This window comes from Tursiops truncatus, chromosome 15, assembly GCF_011762595.2.
Source record: "Tursiops truncatus isolate mTurTru1 chromosome 15, mTurTru1.mat.Y, whole genome shotgun sequence".
In the NCBI taxonomy this organism is placed as follows: domain Eukaryota; kingdom Metazoa; phylum Chordata; class Mammalia; order Artiodactyla; family Delphinidae; genus Tursiops; species Tursiops truncatus.
Genome location: NC_047048.1, coordinates 49,578,394 through 49,599,024, shown reverse-complemented (window position 1 = coordinate 49,599,024; position 20,631 = coordinate 49,578,394). Strand labels below are relative to the sequence as shown.

Genomic DNA, 20,631 nt, shown 5'->3' with positions numbered 1-20,631 from the left:
CCTCACCAATAATGTCCAAGTCAACATTCTTTTGGTTATTTTCATAGAAAGACTCAGAAACCTACCATGATGTCATCCCCTCTAGGAACCTGTGGTGTAGCAAAGATGAAAAATTCATAAATTTATACTTCAGAAGAAAAAAACCACAGATATATGGGATTTATAGGTTTTGTCCAATGCCTCCTAGTAGGCAAGTATGGAAGGAAGAAAGATATCTTTACATGTTTAAAGTTCATATCCTTATCTTCCACTCAGAAGCCTTCAATGGGAGTCATTCAGGTGCCCTTCAGGTAGAGACGAACTCTGTGTGTGTGTGTGTGTGTGTGTGTGTGTGTGTGTGTGTGTGTGTGTGAGAGAGAGAGAGAGAGAGAGAGAGAGTGTGAGAGAGTAGTTCTATCATTTCATTGGAAGCTGCCTTTGAGCTATTGACTGAAAATTTAAGACATTCTGCAGAATCTTTTAGGATCAAAAATATATTTTAATGAACGTTCAAAGGAAATAAACCTGAAAGAAGCAAAAGAGCTTTAAAAAAGACTAGTACTCAAGTTAAACTAGTCTCCTTGGTTCCAGTCTTTACTGGAACGAATTTAGCCTGCACAGAGGACCAGGTTAGTCATCTGGAAGCAGCCTTGGACCTCTCACTCTCCTCCTTTGCTGAAAACCCCTCATGGCATCAACTGCCTCCCTGGGCTGTCAAATTCAAACACATCAGGGGAAGGGAAAAGAACAAGTGAGTGAGTGAGGCTGGATGGTTATGAGTAATAGAGGGTGGTAGGGTCTGTGGGAAACTGGAAAACGGATGTCTCATGGAGAAGTACTCAAATTCAGATTTTTAAAAGAAAAATTGGACCTGACCAACAGAACACATTTGTGGCTCAATTCATGCCTTAAACCACCTGTGTGCTACCTCTGGGCTGGCTCAAGTCCAAACATAATAATCTGGCGTTTAAGGTCCTCTATGGCCTGACACAGTGCTGTGAACAGAGTAAGACTTCTCATGATCATTTTTAATGCAGCAAGATGTGGGGAAAGATCACTGGGCTTTGGAAGTCTTGGGATTGAATTCTGATTCCACCACTCACTGGTCCCTACAGCCTCAAATGAGTCATTTTGTCACCTCTAAGCCATGTTTGTTTTTCATATGTACAATGTGGGTAGCAAAACCTGCCCTGCCAAGCTCCTTTATTTCCTAGGAAAATAAAACGATATCACTCAGAGCTGTACCCCCAGTATGGCAGCCACTGGCCACATGGGGCTACTGAGTACTTGGCATAGCACTGGTGTGACAGAGGAACCGGATTCAGTTGTATTCAATTTTAACTCATTTCAATTTAAATTTAAAACCTGCTTGATTTAGTTCTCAGAAAACTTTTAAGAATAGTTGGAATGACTTGAATTTGTCAATCTACTTTTTTCAGCTGTAAACTTTTATGGAATCTGAATGCAAATCAAATATTTCTGATGAAAATTCAGCATCTGAATTGAGAGGTCTAAATGTAATGTACACACTGAATTTTAAAGATTTAGTATAAAAAAGAAGGTTAAACAGCTCATTAGTAACTTTTTATGTTGACTACATGTTAAATGATAATATTTTGGACATACTGGGTTAAATTAAGTATATTGTTAAAGTAATTTCTCTTCTCTACACTTAAAAAATGTGGCTATTGGATATTTTAAAATATTGTATATGGCTCACATTATAGTTCTATTGAGCACTGCTGATCTACATGAAAACTTTTTATAAACTATGATGTTTTTACCAGCAGTAAATACTGCACAAGTAGGGCACAATATTTGTGAGAGTAGCAATTACATCTGTCTTGTTCCCCATCATATAACTAGGGCCTGGTCTTGTTCCTGGCACAAAGCAAAGGTGATAAAGATTCTTTGACCAAATAAATATTTAAATAAGTTTAAATATTTATGAAATGAACACGTATTCAAATGGTATCTGTGTTGCATTGCCTATAAAATAAAGTGGTTATAAAATAATATCGAAGTTACTTCCAGCTCTAAAAGACAGTAAGACCTGACAAAGTAGATATCATATAATACTGTGCAGTATGCTTTCATGCTATGGGTAGATGTTTTGTCTCTTTCACTTGGCTGCCCTGCTGGGATTTTGATATAGTATCTTTAAATACAATACATGCCAATGCAAGAAAGACAAGCAAATCTTCATTAGATGACAAGAAGTAGCTCATGTTGCCAGATTCTGATTAAGAATGAGGGAAGCAACACTGACCAAATCAGCATCGATATTTTGGACCTGGTCCCTTTGTCTTTGTTAGTTTTGATTTTCAGTCAAACTACAGTTTTATCAGAATAATCATTGCTTTTGTAGGCTTTCTGGCCTACAGATTAGAGAGTGTTTTATGCATCTGAATATTCTACACCTTGAAGTGAGAAGTTGCTCTTGGGAAGTCACATGCTTTCTTGGAGAATGAATTGTCACCTCACATTTTCCATCTGTCCTCAAGGAACTATGTTTATTTTTAGTGAGCAAGATAAACCCTAGAGGGATAGGTAGTGGATTCCCCCACTTTCTTTCATTTCATATGGAGGAGTATAAGATTCCCTTGATAATTAACATATCAGATTTCTGAGATCCGTGGAGCTTCTCTTGCAAGGAAAAGTGTATATAATTGTAAGTTCTATATATAATATATGTATATGTTTTTCTGTTTCCATGGGAAATGTTACAGTGTGATTTATTTGCCATATATGAAATTTAACGTTTTGAAAGACTAACTTTCATTCTGTGGAATTAAAGGTGAGAAGCTTTCCTGTGTCGTGTAATATCTTTGGAAATGAATGGCAACTTGGCATTTTCCTCTGCTTCTTACTGATGGAAGTTGTGAGGATTCCAGTGTTTTCCCCTGAGAGATTATCTTCCGTTGGCCGCCATCCTAAGTTTTGAGGTGTTTATTCTAGAAGCAATTTAAACAAAAGAGAGGAAATGCCCTGGACTAGTGACTGCATGTAATCATCATGAAAAATGCTTGATATTGAATCAAAGGAGTGGAAGATGGTGTCCTGATTCCAGACTTGCACTCCCATCTCTGGGGACAGGACTCTTTTGGAGAAACTAGGATAAAAGGAAAGCATGTTGGGGCAAACATGGCCCATTTGTAGTGCATGTATTTCCTTCTTTTCTCCTTTTTATTGTCACCCTGTGAATGAAGAAACCTGGTGAGTTGTGAGCTAACACAATCTAAGGGATTTTTCCTACCCTGTGATGGTGTTCAGTGAGTTGTTTCTACAATGTTACTTAAATAAAAAAGAAAACACATGAGCATTAGAATGAAAATGGCTTCAGGCAGGAGTCATCAATGGATACTCAATCTAAAGGTAGAGGTTCGATGTAGAACAGAATACTTACATAATCTCAAGGTATCTAAAACTACAGAAGGAAAAAGTTATGCAGTAAAGACATGGGACAGCATTTTAACCAAATGATAGAAATTAACATCTCCACAAAGGGGCAAATGGTATTACGGGTCCCAAGATGGGACATTTTGGGAAGAACACATCATTATGTAGTGTTCCAGTCCCAAAGGGGATCCATGAGCCTAATCACAAGGAAATATCAAATTGAGGGACATTCTATAAAGTAACTGAAAGGTTGAGTGATGGCTCTCAGGTTCAAGGAGATTGTAGAGTCATGACAACTGAATGCACTGTGGGGTCCCAAGCTGGATCCTTCACCCAAAAAATAATTGTTATGATGGTCATTACCGGGGACACATGATGAAATGTGTATATGGACTGTAGATTAGAAGAAAATTCTTAAATTCAATGTTAAATTTCTTGAATTTGATAGCTGTACTGTGATTACGTAAGAGACTCTATTCTTAGGAAATACACATTGATGTATTACAGAGTAAGACATCAAACATGCAGCATACAGTCACATGGTTCAGAGCTAATATATCTATATTTTTGCGTGGATACACACACACACACTCACACAGAAAGAAAGCAGGGCTGCATTAAGCAAACATGGCAAATAACTAAAAGTTGTTAAATTGGTGGAAAGGGGGGTTTAGCATTTGCAACTTGAAATTTGAAATCGTTTCAAAATAAAAAGTTTTAAAACTAGAGCCCACCTCTCCACCACACACACATACACATGTATCTGTTGCTGTAAAGGTTTTCTGGGAGAAGAATTTAGAATACAAACAGTTTGAATATTAGGAGAAAAGTGTGAGGATGAGCCATGGAAGCACCTTCTCATAAATATTGTTGGAAGCAGTCTTTCTACAATGACAGACTCCAGGAATTCTGTGTCCATCAGGGTAATCCCACTAAAGAAATTTCAGATGGCTGCAAAGCCCTGAGAGTCCAGGGTGTAGGGTGATGAAGCCCTGGTTGGAAGGTTGATTTATGGCTGGCTTAACCTGCTTGTTACCGGGAACTTGCAGAGCAGCGGTCTGGGTCAAGGCGGTGTGCCCTGCACTGTCCCTCTGGAGGGAAGGAGCACGTGCGCTATCCTTTAAGTGTTACATTCCCAGCGGTTGAGGTTAGCCAACCATCTTCTCTTAGTGCATCGGCATGGCATGTCTGCAGTGGCTCTGCAGTCTCTTGTGAAGCACGTGGAAGGAAAGTTGGTTCTTCATGCAAGGTCTGGCATCCATACAGCACTCATCTGTGACTCACGAGATTTTAAGTGTGCAAGCTTGCTTTTCCGGTAGACTCCAGGCTGAGGCAATGCACCCATGTACACTGTTAACAGAGCCTTCTAGGAAGGGGGGTGGGGCGCTTGCTAACCAGCTCATTAGAGTGAGAGAAAATGATGCTGTTCTTCAACCAGTCTTAAGAAAAATCTCAGTGGGATTTCCCTTAACAAACACCTGTAATCTGGGGTTACACCAACACACAGTTAACTCTTTACATAGACCTTTGTCGTGCTCTCATAAGCATCCTGTGGAGGTTACACAGGAAGAAAAATCAGCCTTTTATTACTTAATCACATCACTCAGTGTTAGAGGTTTTCGTTATCTCATAAAATGCTTTCCAGGGGTAGGGAAAGGGGGTTTGGAAGAAAGTTTATTGACTTGCCTTGTTTCCAATTTCATTAGCTTTCAAACAAAAATACGGTGTCCTCTTTTTATTTGTTGATTTTAAAAAATATGGCTTTTGTGCATGATTGGTTCATTTTCAAGGCCATTTTGTTTTGTCCTAATATCAGTAGGCTTTGAGAATTATTTTTCTTAAGTGTAAGTGGCATAGAGGGCTATAAATCATCCACATGTATTTGACTATGACAGTAATTGTTTCTGAGTGTCGTAGATCAAAAACACAGCAGAGGATGGAGCCAGTGTGGATCCAGCAAGCTTTCAAAGGTATTTGCTTTAAAAGAAAAATGAAGTCCTAAGACTGAGCCTTCTAGTTTTCAAAGTGCTGTGCAGAATTTCAACCTCATGATCTTTTATCAACTCTGAAGGGGGGACACGGTTGTTGTCTTTGCTTAGTAACAGTTTTAAAAGTTTCCATTTTTGTTTCCATAGATAGTGTTATGATTGTTTTTCTCACATGGTTTGAATTGTTTTACGGGGGGATCTCCAGTCAAGCTGGGGTGCAGCTTTTTCATTTTGTACCTCGAAAAGAAGTCAAAGAACAAGAGAAAAGGATTTTATTTTGTTTTTTCCACAAAGACTAGACTAGTGACACACCTAGGCCCAGCATGAAGCTTTCTAGCATGGAGTTCACTTTCCATCTGTATGACTTATTTGGCAGAATAATATGGTCCCAAGGTTTCTTTTCAATTAATTTATTTATTCATTTATTTAATTTTGGCTGCATTGGGTCTTCGCTGCTGCACGCAGGTTTTCTCTAGTTGCTGAGAACGGAGGCTACTCTTGTGCTGCGCAGGCTTCTCATTGTGGTGGCTTCTCTTGTTGCGGAGCACGGCTCTAGGCGCACAGGCTTCAGTAGTTGTGGCACATGGGCTCAGTAGTTGTGGCTTGTGGGCTCTAGAGAGCAGGCTCAATAGCTGTGGCGCATGGGCTTAGTTGCTCCGCGGCATGTGGGATCTTCCCGGACCAGGGCTCGAACCCGTGTCCCCTGCATTGGCAAGAGGATTCTTAACCACTGCACCACCACCAGGGAAGTCCTATATATTTTTTTAAGTTGGATAATTTCTAAATTTCTTTTATTCCTATCAGCCTGTTGTACCATGAGTGCCTCTCTCACGTGGCAGGAGCAAGTCTCAACCGAGAGAGTGAGAAATAGGCAGAAGGCTTTCTCTTTGCAGACCTTCCCATAGAATACATTTCTTCTCATCACTACTCATAGCAGGGACAGAAAAGGAGATAATTTTCCTCCTCTTTCTTGTTTCATGTTCTGGCAACTGGACAACTTTCCCTTGGGACCAAAAGCATTAAGGCTGACCCTGTGTTTCCTCAACGTGGCAGATTGACTTTGGTTAAAAGAATCCAGTGAAACTCCCCTGGGAACACCAGGGCCACTAACTCTCTTTCCAAAATGCTGATTTACCTACATGGTTCCTCCATACACGGTACTTTTTCCACCAGTTCTTTTAATGGCACTGAGCTCTGGCTGTATGGTAAACTATGTCCAGCCATTTACTACATTAAGAAAGAGGCAGGTATTTATTCCATTCGGTGAGGTGCTGATTGGTTGTAAAACGTCCTTGGAAAATCTGTTCTTGCTGTTAACCTCATTTGTATGAAGAAAAAGTATTTGGGATTTGCCAAAATTGCTGAACACGGGGCAGAGCAGTTGCTTCGACAGCCTCATGTTTGTTGAATTATTAGAAAATCCTGAGCCTGCAAGAACCCCAGGAAGTCTTCTAGTGTGTCCCTCTGGCTCTGGGTGAATCAGCCACTCGACATGGTCATGCATGTTACTGGGGCTTTCCTGTCTCATATCCATGCATCTCCTGGGAGCGAGATTACAAGACTTCTCTTTGTAACCTAATATGATACGTATCAACTTAGGCACCAAGAATTCATCCTAAAAACTAAGCTGACATCTTTCTGGACTGACTTAAAGCCAATTTTTGGTTGTTTTCTCCTCAGAGATAGAGAACTTTGATCTAATAACACTCCATATATTACTCAGCCACCCTGAGGGGCCAATCTCGGTTCCTTTAACTGTTTCTCTCCTCTGCTCTTTTCCAAATCTATAACCACTTTAGTTTCTGTCTTCTTTAAATAATATATTCTTTAGATGTCTGTGACTCATTTGTTTTAAGGTTTTTTTTTAATTGAAGTATAGTTAACTTACAATGTATTAGTTTCAAGTGTACAGCAAAGTGATTCCGTTATACATACATACATACATACATATATATTCTTTTTCAGGTTCTTTTCATTATAGGTTATTACAAGATTTTTTTAACATGCAAAATTTTGTGCTGCTTCAGCTCACGTTTCCACTGTTTCCTTCTTAACCTACGTGCCAGCTGTGCCTCATTTCGTCAGGCCAAGAATATACACGTTATTCTACGGTGGCACAGCCCTGGTGACAGAGATGGCTGCGAAAAATACATACAAAGAGAATAGAAAAAAGATCAGGCATATTAACCTGTGTTTCTCTGTCTAGAACACAGACTACAAAGTATATACTTAATAAGTGAATTCTGCATAAATAAAAGTTCATTCCTATGTTATTTTCCTTGCTGCCTGTACCACCTTTATTATTAATTTAAAAAACTTTCTTATTAAGATATTTTGAAATTTAAAAGCGATCCCGGCGCGGCCGAGGGGAAGATGGCGGCGGCCATACTGCTGGCCGCCGGGCTCTGCGGGGCGCGCCGGGCAGAGGCGGTGGCGGCGCCGCGGGCGGCGCAGGTGAGAGGTGGCCGTGGGGCGATGGAGGGGTCCCGCGGCTCTGACGCCCTGCAAGGCGGGGGGCCGCGTTCCTCCCCGGCTCCCCACGGCGTGCGCAGCCCTGCCGGGAACGTTGCCCCTCCCGAGGCTCAGGCTCCAGGGCTGTGCGGTGAGGTCCGACTGGTGGTCGCAGCAACCTCTCTTAAAGCCTCGCCGCAGGAGAAACGAACCAGGACGACGGCCTGCACAGGCCCAGGCACCGAGGTCGACACAGGGTCCGAGGAGCTGCAGGTGTGACTGATGGGAATGAAGTGTCCAAGGCCCAGAAGGCAGCTCCTCGGGGAGCAGCTCCAACCATCTCCTCCTGGATCCTAAATCGAAGCCTCCCAGGTGACGTTCTGTATGAGGACCAGCAGTGTCTCGTATTCCGTGATGTGGTCCCTCAGGCTCCTGTGCACTTTCTGGTCATTCCTAAGAAGCCCATTCCTTGCATTAGCCAGGCTGAGGAAGAAGACCAGAAGCTTCTAGGACACCTTCTCCTTGTGGCCAAGAAGACAGCAAAGGCTGGGGGGCTGGGAGATGGCTACCGACTTGTGATCAACGATGGGCAGCTGGGCGCACAATCTGTGTATCACCTGCACATTCACGTACTTGGGGGCCGACAGCTGCAGTGGCCTCCAGGTTGAACCTACCAAATGACCGAGGACCTCAGACCTGGAAGCTTGGATGGGGTGGGGAAAAACGGCACCCTGTGATGCTAATAAACTTTCTCTCCCTCAATAAATAAATAAAAGCAAGCAAGCAATCTCTTTTTTTTTTTATAACCTTAGGATGATGGAATGTGTTACATTGGAGATTTTTACATTAATTAGACAACTTCCTTGGGGTAGAGAATTAGCAATTTGGTTGATCTCCCAATGACTGGTATTACCCAGGAGCTGTTGTGTTCCCCAGAGTAACACTGATAAAAAGAGACTACTCCCAGAATGCCATGGGCCTTTTCAGTTAAAACTAGGATGGGTGTAACTTCTTTACTTCCTGAAGCTATATCAGTTACAAATATGTGGAAACAGAGAAGATTAAGCTATTATGGAGAATTTTCTTCTGAATAATTCATATTATTTTTCCTGTGTAGAGCTGTTCATTCTCCCCATCCTCTAGATATAAACTAAATATTGAAGGTTCATTACATTTCTTATGAATATCAGAATTCTGACCATGATGTTAGCTTTGGGAACAGGATGAGTTTTTAGTGTCCCAATAAACAGGATGTAATAAAAATTTTATAAAGAGCCAACTGTTTGCCATGTACTTTGAACATTATGTTTCACTAATAGTGTTTTTCTATTTTTCAACACTTGAGGGAAAGTAACTTACAATCTTAGCTTAATTATGCACGGTTCTGAAGTAAATCAAGATCATCCTTTCAAATCACGTGTTTTAGTAAAATTCGTCCTACTCTCAACACCCTCAATTTTTTTTTTTTTTTTTTTTTGCGGTACGTGGGCCTCTCACTGTTGTGGCCTGTCCCGTTGCAGAGCACAGGCTCCGGACGCGCAGGCTCAGCGGCCATGGCTCACGGGCCCAGCTGCTTCCCGGACCGGGGCACGAACCCGTGTCCCCTGCATTGGCAGGCGGACTCTCAACCACTGCGCCACCAGGGAAGCCCAACACCCTCAATTTTAAATCAATGAAATTTTAGGTTTTCTTATCTTACTGATAAATGTCTTCCTTTCTGGAAGCTTTGCCGGTAAACTGGCTTTCTGCATGATTTGGTTTTCCCTTGTTGAATGCAGGGCCATCTTGCTCAGTAGGAAATGAGCTATATGAGGGCCAGTGGCCAAGGAGCTGATGTTGTTCAAGACTGTCTGGTTCAGGGAACCCCTGGACTACTTACATGTACTTGACCACTTGACTTGTCGATCTCCCCTGTTAAGTAACTCCTCTAGCACCCTGGGTATTTCTTCTCCAGTCATTTTCCTGGAAATGGCTTGAGGTTCTATGCTTTCTCATCTACATCAAATAACGGCTTGAACCTGGGCATAGAATACATAGAATTCTATTTAAGTGCCCACCATTTTATCCTCACGTCTTCTCTTCCAAGAGATATGAGTCCCTGGTTTTTCATGGCAAAACATCCACAACCCTAATCTTCTCTTCCTTCCTCTCCACCTCCTTCACCCTTTTAAAACAGTCTTAGATAGATAGACAATTTTTTAGAGTACCGTGCTATACAGTCTGAGTGCCTTAGTGGGGGAGGATTCAGAGGGACGATTTTAATTACTCAAGTATTTGTTGGTGTCTACTGGATGCAAGCTACTGAGGTTAACTGAGGTCAATTTTTTGCATCTGTCACCTCTAAAATGGCAGCGGTAGAGGACAAGCTGAAGCAAAGGTGTTCTGACTTGGTGTACAGATGTTATTAGAGATGACTTCACAATGGCATAGAGCACTTGGGACATAGGCTATAGGAAACAGAGCAAACAAAGTTGTGTCCTTCAATGAAGAGTGACAACCATCCAAGAATGGGGGAACTCTTTCAAGACTTAATGAGGAAGAAGATACAAGTGTCTATTGGCCAGGGCAGGTGTTTACCTGGTTGAACAGGCTTCTTAATATAGACAAAACCCAAACATTCAGGAAGACAGGGTACTGCTGCCGAGGTGATGGGCCAGATGGGGCATAAGGAATCTTTTTACTTACATTATCACAAATGCTAAATCTCTGGAAAAAGAAATAATAGCTAGTGCTCATGGGGTATTTACCACGTGGCAGGATTTATTTTCATCCTTTTATATACTATCTAATTTAAACTTCATAGTAACCCCTTAAAAGTAGGCACTATTCTTATTATTTTTCAGACAGGGAAACTGAGATACAAAAAGCATGAGTACCTTGCTTAAATCCACATAGCTCACAAAAGATGCAGCCAGGCATTCAGTTTCCATAGAGCCCTTAACCAGAAAGTGGGGCTCCTTGGAATCATGTTTCCTGTGCTACAACTTGGGAGAAAGAAACACAACATCTTTCTTTTTTAAACGTTAGTTTCCTAGAGAATTAGGGTGGTTTTATCTGCTTGAATATAGGTACCCAATCATATATGGGAGCGCGTGATTGTTTTTAATGAGTGTAGACATTTCCAGGGAATTAGCTTAGAAACTTTTCTGCCTATGAAGCTCTTGTAGGTGGTTTTGCTCTTCTAGAAAAACGTGTACTCTAAAGTTTGCAAAGCAGAGCCCTGGAGCTCCCCTGGGAGAGTGGAAAGAAGTTTCCTCTTAAGGTGATTGAGTGAAAGCCCCAGCAAAGTGGCATTTTATGGAAGAGGCTTGATCAAAGCCAGTGAAGCTGAGTATAATTCCTTAAATGTATCTTTATGTAAACAGGGGGGATTCAATACGATTTAAAAATAACACAGTAGAGTAAGTGAAACAATTGGAGATATGCATCTGATTCAAATCGAATTCAGCCACTGCAACAAAATTATCTGATGAGGGAGATTTTGTGTCACATGTTCAAAGCTTTCTTTAAGTCCTTAAGGGGTATCAAAATAATCAAAGTGTTTTCTTTGCTCTTAGCTGTCTTGTGAAAGAATCATAAATGGTTAAAACGTTTTTATGTTGATCAGAAACCATAGTTGGGAAATGAAAAGAAAGTGTTTCTGTGGACAAAACAGGGAGGGAGGAGACTCGGTCCCTTATTACAGCCTTTCTCTTAGAACTGTAAAGATCTCTCTGCCTCAGATCCCGACTCCGGGGTATCAGAAGCTCCTTGGAGGAGGGTGTCTTTTAATGTGAAGAGAATCAGAATTGGAAAAGGGATTCCTAAACTTGACTGATCATTGTAATCGCCCGGAGTGCTTTTTTAAAGGTAGAGAGTTTCAGGCGCCTTCCCTGGAAGTTCTAATTTAGCAGGTCCAGAGTGGAGCCTAGGAAAAGGACTTTTAACAAACCTCCCTAGATGAGAGTCTTATAATCAACTAGGACTTGGGAGCCACAATCTAGTGCACACATTTTACAGATGAGTAGGCTGATGCTTGGCAGGGATAATTAAGATACTCAATTCCTATTGTACAGGTGGCTGAAGATGGAATTTCTTTTTTTCCCCTTTCTTATCTCTTTTCTATTTTTCCCTTCCCCCTCCTCCTCTGCTTCCTCATTCTTCTTCTTCCTCTAGCTCCAGTGCTTTTTTCAAGTCACTGAGTACATATACATTGGCCAGTTAGGGATGAGCGTCGTTTGTGTGTGTGTCTGTGAATGTGCGTGTGTGTCTGTGAATGTGTGTGTGTCTGTGTCTGTGTGTGTGCATGCCTAAGGTTGAGGAGCTCTCGGTGGAAGATGCTAAATATTGGGCTATTAATCCGAAGTGTTGTCAGATGAGTAAAAATCCCTGATTCTTGGAACTAAAATGTTTATCCTGTGAAAATATAATTATTTAGTGCACAGGCTCCTGGATGAAGTAAAACACACGCACACACACAAGAAATAAGATACATTTTCCAAACAGCTGTTCAAGAAAATATTAAATTTACTTTCTCCAAGGCTTACAATCATTTAGAAGAGTCATGACTTACATGCTAGAAAAGATAATTAGACAAGATAGTGAAAAAGCATCCTTTTTCCTTGCATTTTTCCCTCCCCAATCCATTTTCTCCCCCAGTGGATTTTGAGCTCCTGAGGTCAGGGACTGTATCTTACTCCAACTTAGATCCCTAAATGCCTAGCCCAATGTCTAACGTATAATAACAATGATCATAATAATGATTTATTGAGCATTTATTTACTTATGATCCTATCATATAGGTACTGTTATAACCCCATATCCCATATGGGGAAATAGCTATGCAGATGCCATCTGGCTTTTTAGTGAGTGTAGAGGAAGCACCGCCTCTAGCCTGGAATGGACAAGATGTTCAGGACCAGATGGGACGTTTTCCAAGGCTCAGGGGATGGGATGGGTCAGATGAAGAAAAAACTGGGGCAGAATAATGCCTGGCAGAAGGAAGGATTGCCAATCTCCTTGAGATGCTGGGAAGGCATCAAGGTGAGCATGCTTGAGAGTCACATGCAGGATGTCTCCCTGGAGGAGGTTTGGGCAGAGAGACAGTGGGAACTTCAATTGGAAAGGTAATTTGGGATGGACCCGGGGATGGAGTTGAAACCTTGGTTGAGAACCTTGGCTTTTATTCTGTCCACATTAGGGAGCCTGAAGGCTTTGAGCAGGGGCACATCATGTTATAAAGTGCTCTTCTAGGATGACTGTGTCATGAGCATGGGGAGGTCTGAGGCACCACAATTTGAAGTCCCTGTTCAAAGAAATAGGGAGATTTGGAGGAAACACCAGTTAAAGGGGAGAGAAGGGGATGAGCCTATCCTTGCCTTGATTGGGTTGGGATGCCCATGTCAGGTGGCTGTCTTTAGCAGGCAGCTGGAGCTATAGGGCTGGAGACAAATATGGAATGTGGATTTTTCAAGCTGATAGTAAATGAGATCTCTGAGTAGGAGAATAAGCAGCAGGAAGAACAAAGGGTCCAGGGCCAAATCTTGTGCACCTGACATATTTGGGAAGCAAATAGTTAAACAGAGTCTGGCATGTAATAAACATTTACGCTTAATTAAAAAAATACCCTCCTGTGTACGATTAACTGTTTCATGTGCTCATCTCTTATGTGTGTGTTTATCCAGAGAGATTTTTTTCCTCAACTGCTTGCAAGGCATTCCCACCAAGTTATTTGCCCTCTGGAAATCTCGCCAGAACCTCAATCTTAATACTATTTCCCTAACTTGGCTTTTTAATTTCCAAACTTGTCTTCTGTTCTGTGCCCCCTATTTCTGCAACAGCATCTTATCTTCCAGGCTCAAAACCCTTGACTTCCCTTTGTATTCTGCTTGCTTCCAAGGCCCAGAAGTTTGACCTCTTTGTACTACTGGTAAGTGCCCAGTCTCCTCTCCCACACTGCTGGGCTTAAGTTTAGGCCCCCAGTACCTCTACCTGGGGATGCTGCAATAATGTCTTAATCCATCTTCCCAAGTTGACACTCCCCTCCCTTGAATCCATCATACACGCTGCTGCTACCAGATTCATCTTTTGGCATCTGATCTTCTGACTCACCTGACCATCTTTAATCCTTGCACAGATTGAATTTGCTGACAGTAGTGGTTTTGTATGTGGTCTCCCGAATGAAGTCTTGTCCAGGAAGACTAGTAGGTCAACTAGATAAAAGCAGTCTGGTCTGGTCACACCAGGAGAGTATCCCGGATCATTGCCCATTCTGTATTCCTAACACCCAGAACTCAGCAGAAGAGATTTTGAATAAATGCCAATTTTCTGAGCCTCCTGGTCATGGTCCTCTGAAATCTCCTCCCAGCTTACTTTTCCATCTTATTTCCCATTTGTGTCCACTATGTCCCCAACAGTTGAGTGAAAGGGAACTGTTATTTCCATATACTCTGTTTCCCCACTTTGTATCCTCTGCTCATATGAATAGAATTCTCTTCTGTTTAGTTTACCCTCCTTCCATCTGCATATGTCCAAATCCTGTCTTTTAAGACTCACACAGGGAACTCTACTCAGTACTCTGTAATGACCTATATGGGAATAGAATCTAAAAAAAGAGTAGGTATATGTATATGTATAATTGATTCACTTTGCTGTACACCTGAAACTAACACAACACTGTAAATCAACAATACACCAATAAAAATCAATTAAAAAAAGAAAAAGACCCACTCAAAGTCTTCCTCAATCAATTCCCCCCTTACCTCTAAGTAATTTCCATTCTCCTCAACTCTGTATTGTCCACTGAGTCTCTCCTAGGCATGTATCACTTCCTGTTTTATTTACTAGAATTATTTAGTGTCAGTTTTCTCTCCCCTTACAGACTGTGAGTAAAGTCCCAGAAATCAGGGTAATTAATGGATTTGCTCTCGTATTCTTTCTGAGGGACAGGGACATATCTTAATCTTGTTGCACACAGTTATTTGCTGAACAAATACCCGGTTTGTGAGCCTCTTGAAGGAAGGGATGAGGGCTTCATCATTACTGTGCACTTTCCATCATGCCTTGCGCAGGGCTGGGCTTACAGCAGACGTCGTATTGAGTATATAAAACTGGTAGGCACTTTATTTTACTTTGCAGCTGTAATATGCTTTCTTCCCTTTTCAGATGTCTTTTGGAAGCCACTTATGGAAGACCCTCTGGAGAGCCACAAAAGAGCAATTTGTTCTTCCAGCATGGAGGTAATGGGAACAATATTGGTATCGCCATTTTGTTCGTGGCATTCATAGGCTAAAAGAGGTAAAATGGATTTCAGACAATTAGAGGCAGAATCTTAAAATGCCTTTCCTTGTTATGCCTCTTCCATCCTAGATCATCTTTCCAGTAAGTATTTTGTGGCATGTTCCTTTTGAGGTCATTTACTGCATGTGACTGTCTTTAGGGCAGACCTTCTGAAAGGGTCTGGAAAGAATCTGAACTAATGGTGTGGAACTTTTATAGTTATGCATCTCTAGCGAGGTGTATAAAGGGTTTGAGTTGAAAGAGTCCGAGGGACTGTGGCAATAAGCTTCTGGTAAGGGCAGTGGGAAGTCTGAAGGAATAAATTAAAGTACCAGATGCCCTCTACACTGCTCCATTTCTCAGCGTGAGTCAGTCCCAACTTCCCAGCTTGGGTCACAAGTTTATCTTCTCTAAGAGCTGTGAAAGCAGCCGCAGTGGCAGGGGATGATGGATGGAGTTGTTCTGAGGAAGGGTGTGTGTGGAAGATCTGTTGGGGTCTTGAAATTTCCCAGGAAGGTTCAAGAATTTCTTGTGGTCTAAATTCAGTTAATGAAAAAAAAAAAAAAGGGTGGGGTGGGGGAGGTTTGACATAAATCATTTGACTTAATTGTATACATTTCAGTATTATGTAGGAAAATTTGATTGTGAGTATGAAGTAATAAGGGGTAAGATTTTTGTGATCCCTATTTTTTAAAATTGAAAAGAAAACATATAATTAATTATTTCAATTAAAAGTGTAATTAAATGCAAGTTACCATTCCTCATTTATATTTTTTTTCTCTTAAAGGCTTACATCTCTTAAAGCGCACAGGCTTAGAGATATGACTGTTCTAACCTGTTCCTCAATACTTTTGCTGTTGGAATTGCCCTCAGTTTTCCATTGATAAGAAAATCAGGTAATTTTCAATAATAACTCACTATCTTATGAAAATGTAAATAATGTGCATATATCTTGAACCAACGATTGGACATTTTATTGTCATTTCTTTGGTTACAATATTCATAGTAATCATATGTAAATGTTGGGCCTATTCATAGACACTACCATCTAAGAATGCTTAAAAAGACCTAGGAAATAAAATAACTGAATCTTGGTTGGAGGTGGAATTCAAAGATCTCTTAACATTTCAAATAGAATGACATCACAGTATTTATCTCTAACATTGAATATGCCTTATAAAGCAGGGATTAACAATGCTGTTTGAGTTTTATTGCTTGGTTTAAATTTCAGCTTCTCCACTAATTTATCTGTGTGAACTTGGTCAAGTCACTTAACTTTTCTGTACCTGAATTTCCTCATCTAAAAATAAGTACAGACCATGTCTGTATTAGTTAGCTTTTACTACAATAGTGCTGCGTGACAAACAGCTCCCTCTGCAGTCTCAGTGGTTTATGACCAGAAATATTATTTTCTTCCTCAAGAGTCTGTAGGTCAACTATGCAGCTTGTTCTAGACTGAAAGGTGGGTTCAGTTCTACTTCACAGATACCAGGCTGAAAAGGAAGTAGTTCTGAGAGGGGGATGTTAGGAGCATAAGAGAGGGAGCCAAACCATTGAACAATCCCAGTCAGAGCCTCCACTTGCATTAATTCATATTTCATTGGTCAAATAAGTCATAGGGCCAAGTTCAACATTGGAGGGCTGGGTAATTATGCTTTTCCCATGGAAAGAGGCAGGCAGAATGAGTATTTATTCACCAATAACATCTGCCTCACGAACCTAGTGTTGTTTGAGTGATAATTGATATAATACACATATAGTTCTTAGCACACTTGCTTGTCACATAGTAAAAGATCAATAGTATTCCTTACTATTACTTCTTATAAAAAGATGGTTCCATAAGTTGAAAGAAGCAAAGAAACTTCTGGAAACCCAGTTAGACCTTACTGAGATTCATGTTCCAACTTGCCCTGAGTCTCTCCTTTATGCCCTACTTCTTGCACTCCTCTTGTAGAACCTGAAAGACTTAGCAGTATGAGAGCAGAGGGGAGATGTTTCTATTTCTCTCTTCCTCATCCAGGCTGGTGCTCACTTGATCACTGGCTACTACTTTCATAATGGTCCCAAAGTGTCACAAATTTGATTTTCTTGGGGCCTATGGTGGTGTGTTGTGAATCTCAGGAAGTATTTAACTGCCATTAATTTCCTTCCTTCCTTTCTTCCTTCCTTCCTCCATCTTTTCTCTCATTTCTTCTTTTTAAAAATAAAATGAGACTTTTATCAGATGAACAGGTTGGATCTCAGTACTTACTATAACTATTGACTCTTATGAATGAATATTTCTTGGAGTTGTGGAAGTGGACACTGGTACAGTGTTTGGGATGCAAGATGTTTATTAAGGATTGGGAAAAAGAAGAAGTCAATCTGTGGAAACTGTGACAAAGCCTCAGCCAACCAGGCATGAGCCCTAAGCTAGAACAGCCTTCCAGAGCTCTCCTGAGTTGGGTCAAGACGAGCAAGCCTTCAAATTTCTTTCTAGACCATTCATTTGATGTGGGCTACCCAAAAAGGGGTGTGTTTGGGCTTGGGGACCCTGTGACTGAGGCAGACCCTGAAGGAGCTGACAGCTGGAGGCTGTGTGCCGAATGCATACCCTGCAACTGGACAGCAAGCCCTTCCTGAAGAGGGGTCTGTGTGGTGCATTTCCATGTCGACCACAAGTATCGAGCCCATAGTACACATTCAATAATGTTGCTTATGATTATTATTGCTGGCTGTCATTGATATTTATGTTTATGTACAGCTTTGCTATCTCAGCCCTCTTCTCACCCACCTCCACCACTGCCCCCAAACAGCCTATTGCCTCTTCCTTGACATAAGCTCCAAGTGTGCTATTTTCTATTCCAAGGGCCATGATGATAGCAATTCCCATCAGGACCCTTTTGCTGTGAGCTCCTGAGAACACTCTGGCTCCTGCATTCAATTGAGTTTCCAGTCTTAGCTCATCTAAGTTCCAGTAGTAGGGCAGAAAAAAGTTTCTAGACTGAAGTGCTTCTCAAAGTCTAAGGTACACATGAGTCTCCTAGGAATCTTGTTAAAATGAAGATTCTGATCCAGTAGGGCTGAGGCAGGGCTGAGACTCTGCATTTCCAGCAATATCCTGGGTGATGTTGATGCTGCAGGTCTAGGGAACACTCTTTGAGTAGCAAAGTCTAGAACATTGCTCTCTAATAGAACTTCCTGCAATGATGGAAATGTTCTGTATCTACATTGTCCAATACACTAACCATTAGCCACGTGTGGCTATTCAATATCTGAAATATGGCTAGTGCGGTGGAGGAAATAAATTTAAATTAAATTAAATTTAATTTAATCTTGTTAAATGTGGCTAGTGGTGAATGTACCGGTTTAGAGAACAGGATCCATGGCCTATTTAGCTCGGAATTCCTAGGACATAGCCCAGGACATGGTGTCTCTCAATACATGTTTATTGTGTGCAAGGAACATGTTGGCTGAGGCAGGGAGCTGGGGTGCATGGGAGACACATTCAAATCTGTTCCACTTTATTTTTCCTGGAAACCGTATTTCGAGTGGTGTGGTGTAGCAAGTGGATAAGACCTCAGAGTCCAGAGCTTACCTGTCTGGATTTGAATATGGGCTCTGCTGTTTATTAGCCTTGTCATCTATTTTTTTTTTTTTTTTTTTTGTGGTATGCGGGCCTGTCACTGCTGTGGCCTCTCCCGTTGCGGAGCACAGGCTCCGGACGTGCAGGCTCAGCGGCCATGGCTCACGGGCCCAGCCACTCCGTGGCACGTGGGATCTTCCTGGACCGGGGCACGAACCCATGTCCCCTGCATCGGCAGGCGGACTCTCAACCACTGCGCCACCAGGGAAGCCCAGCCTTGTCATCTTGATCCCTGTGCCTCACTCTCCTCATCTGTAAAATGCAAATAAAGGTATACCCCTTTTATTGTGCTTCATTTTAGTGCACCTCGCAGATGCTACATTTTTTACAAATTGAAGGTTTGTGGCAACTCTGCGTCGAGCAAGTCTATTGGCGCCACTTTTCCAACAGCATTTGCTCACTTTGTGTCTTTGTGTCACATTTTGGTAATCCTCACAATATTTTAAAGCTGTTCATTATCATTCTACTTGTCATGGTGATCTGTGATCAGCGATCTTTCTTTTAAATTAATTTTTATTGGAGTATAGTTGCTTTACAATGTTGTGTTAGTTTCTGCTGTTCAGGAAAGTGAATCAGCTATACGTATACATATATCCCCTCTTTTTTGGATTTCCTTCCCATTTAGGTCACCACAGAGCATTGAGTAGAGTTCCCTGTGCTATACAGTAGGTTCTCATTAGTTATCTATTTTATACATAGTAGTGTATATATGTCAATCCCATTTTCCCAATTCATTCCCCCCCTCCCCTTCATTTCCATATGTCCATTCTTTATTTTTCTTTTTTAACATCTTTATTGGAGTATAATTGCTTTACAAGGGTGTGTTAGTTTCTGCTTTATAACAAAGTGAATCAGCTATACATATCCCCATATCTCCTCCCTTTTTCTTCTCCCTCCCACCCTCCCTATCCCACCCCTCTAAGTGGTCACAAAGCACCGAGCTGATCTCCCTGTGCTATGCGGCTGCTTCCCACTAGCTATCTATTTTATATTTGGTAGTGTATATATGTCACTCTTTACGTCTGTGTCTCTATTTCTGCTTTGCAAATAAGTTCATCTGTATAATTTTTCTAGATTCCACATAAAAGAGCTATGATATGATATTTGTTTTTCTCTTTCTGTGATCAGTGATCTTTGATGTTACTACTATGACTCACCGAAGCCTCAGTGGACGGTTAGCATTTTTTAGCAATAAGGTATTTTTTAAGGAAGGTATGTTCATTTTTCTAGACATGATGCTATTGCACACTTAATAGGCTACATATAGTGTAAACATAACTTTTACATCCCTGGGAAACTAAAAGATTTGTGTGACTCACTTTGTTGTGATATTTGCTTTATTATGGTGGTCTGGAACTGAACCCACGACATCTCTAAGGTGTGCTTATGAAATAGTGTGTCTCTTATAGGATTGTGGGTGTGCATGGAATGATTTAAACTGTGTGAAGTTCTTAGAAGAGCTCCTGGAACATGCCAAGTTCTCTCATGTACACGTGGTCTTACCAAGACCAACCCCACCTGGGTTAAGCCCTCATGCATCTTGTCCTTCTTTTCACCTTTCAGAAAAGCTGAGCGACTCCTTGAGCTCCACGTCCTCGGGCAGAAGGGTTTCTTTCATGTTGCTGATGCTACTTTGGGACAACTCAGTCTGATTGTGTTGTTAAGCCAGAAGAATTTAACCTAAACCTCCATCCCTTCATGGAGCCAGTTCACCAAAGTGTCTGGTGTGAGGGGGAGAAGAGAGCTGCTGAAACAATGAGGTCAACCCTCCGAACCAAACAGGGTAATGCTAGCTGGCCCGACAGAAGATACGACTGCTAGGAAATTCTGCACCCATGTTTATACAAAACCAAGCAGGAAATGTTTGCCAATGGAATAAATAAAGGAGCTTTCTGGTTACATAATGTTTTGTTGTGCCCCAGTTTGAGGCTG

General features: G+C 41.4%; 1 protein-coding gene and 1 long non-coding RNA gene across 2 annotated transcripts; both read left to right on the top strand.

Annotated features, from left to right (window-relative positions):
- Positions 1-7,724: 7,724 nt before the first annotated feature.
- On the top strand, positions 7,725-8,593 carry LOC109550912 (adenosine 5'-monophosphoramidase HINT2-like). The gene is made up of 2 exons (XM_019941492.3): positions 7,725-7,827; positions 8,082-8,593. The coding sequence occupies exons 1-2, from the start codon at positions 7,740-7,742 to the stop codon at positions 8,483-8,485; spliced, it is 492 nt and encodes a 163-aa protein (XP_019797051.1). The 5' UTR covers positions 7,725-7,739; the 3' UTR covers positions 8,486-8,593.
- Positions 8,594-14,775: 6,182 nt separating this feature from the next.
- On the top strand, positions 14,776-20,565 carry LOC109550914 (uncharacterized). The gene is made up of 3 exons (XR_002177609.3): positions 14,776-15,034; positions 15,862-15,970; positions 20,263-20,565. It is a non-coding gene; the product is annotated as an uncharacterized lncRNA (long non-coding RNA).
- The last annotated feature ends 66 nt before the right edge of the window (positions 20,566-20,631 follow it).

What these genes read in the sequence shown, in the direction of transcription:
- LOC109550912 (XM_019941492.3), top strand. Translation starts at nt 7,740, where the DNA reads ATGGCGGCGGCCATACTGCTGGCCGCCGGGCTCTGCGGGGCGCGCCGG. An exon ending in GCGGGCGGCGCAGGTGAGAG is followed by an intron (nt 7,828 to 8,081) that starts GTGGCCGTGGGG and finishes ACAGGGTCCGAG; the next exon opens with GAGCTGCAGGTGTGACTGAT.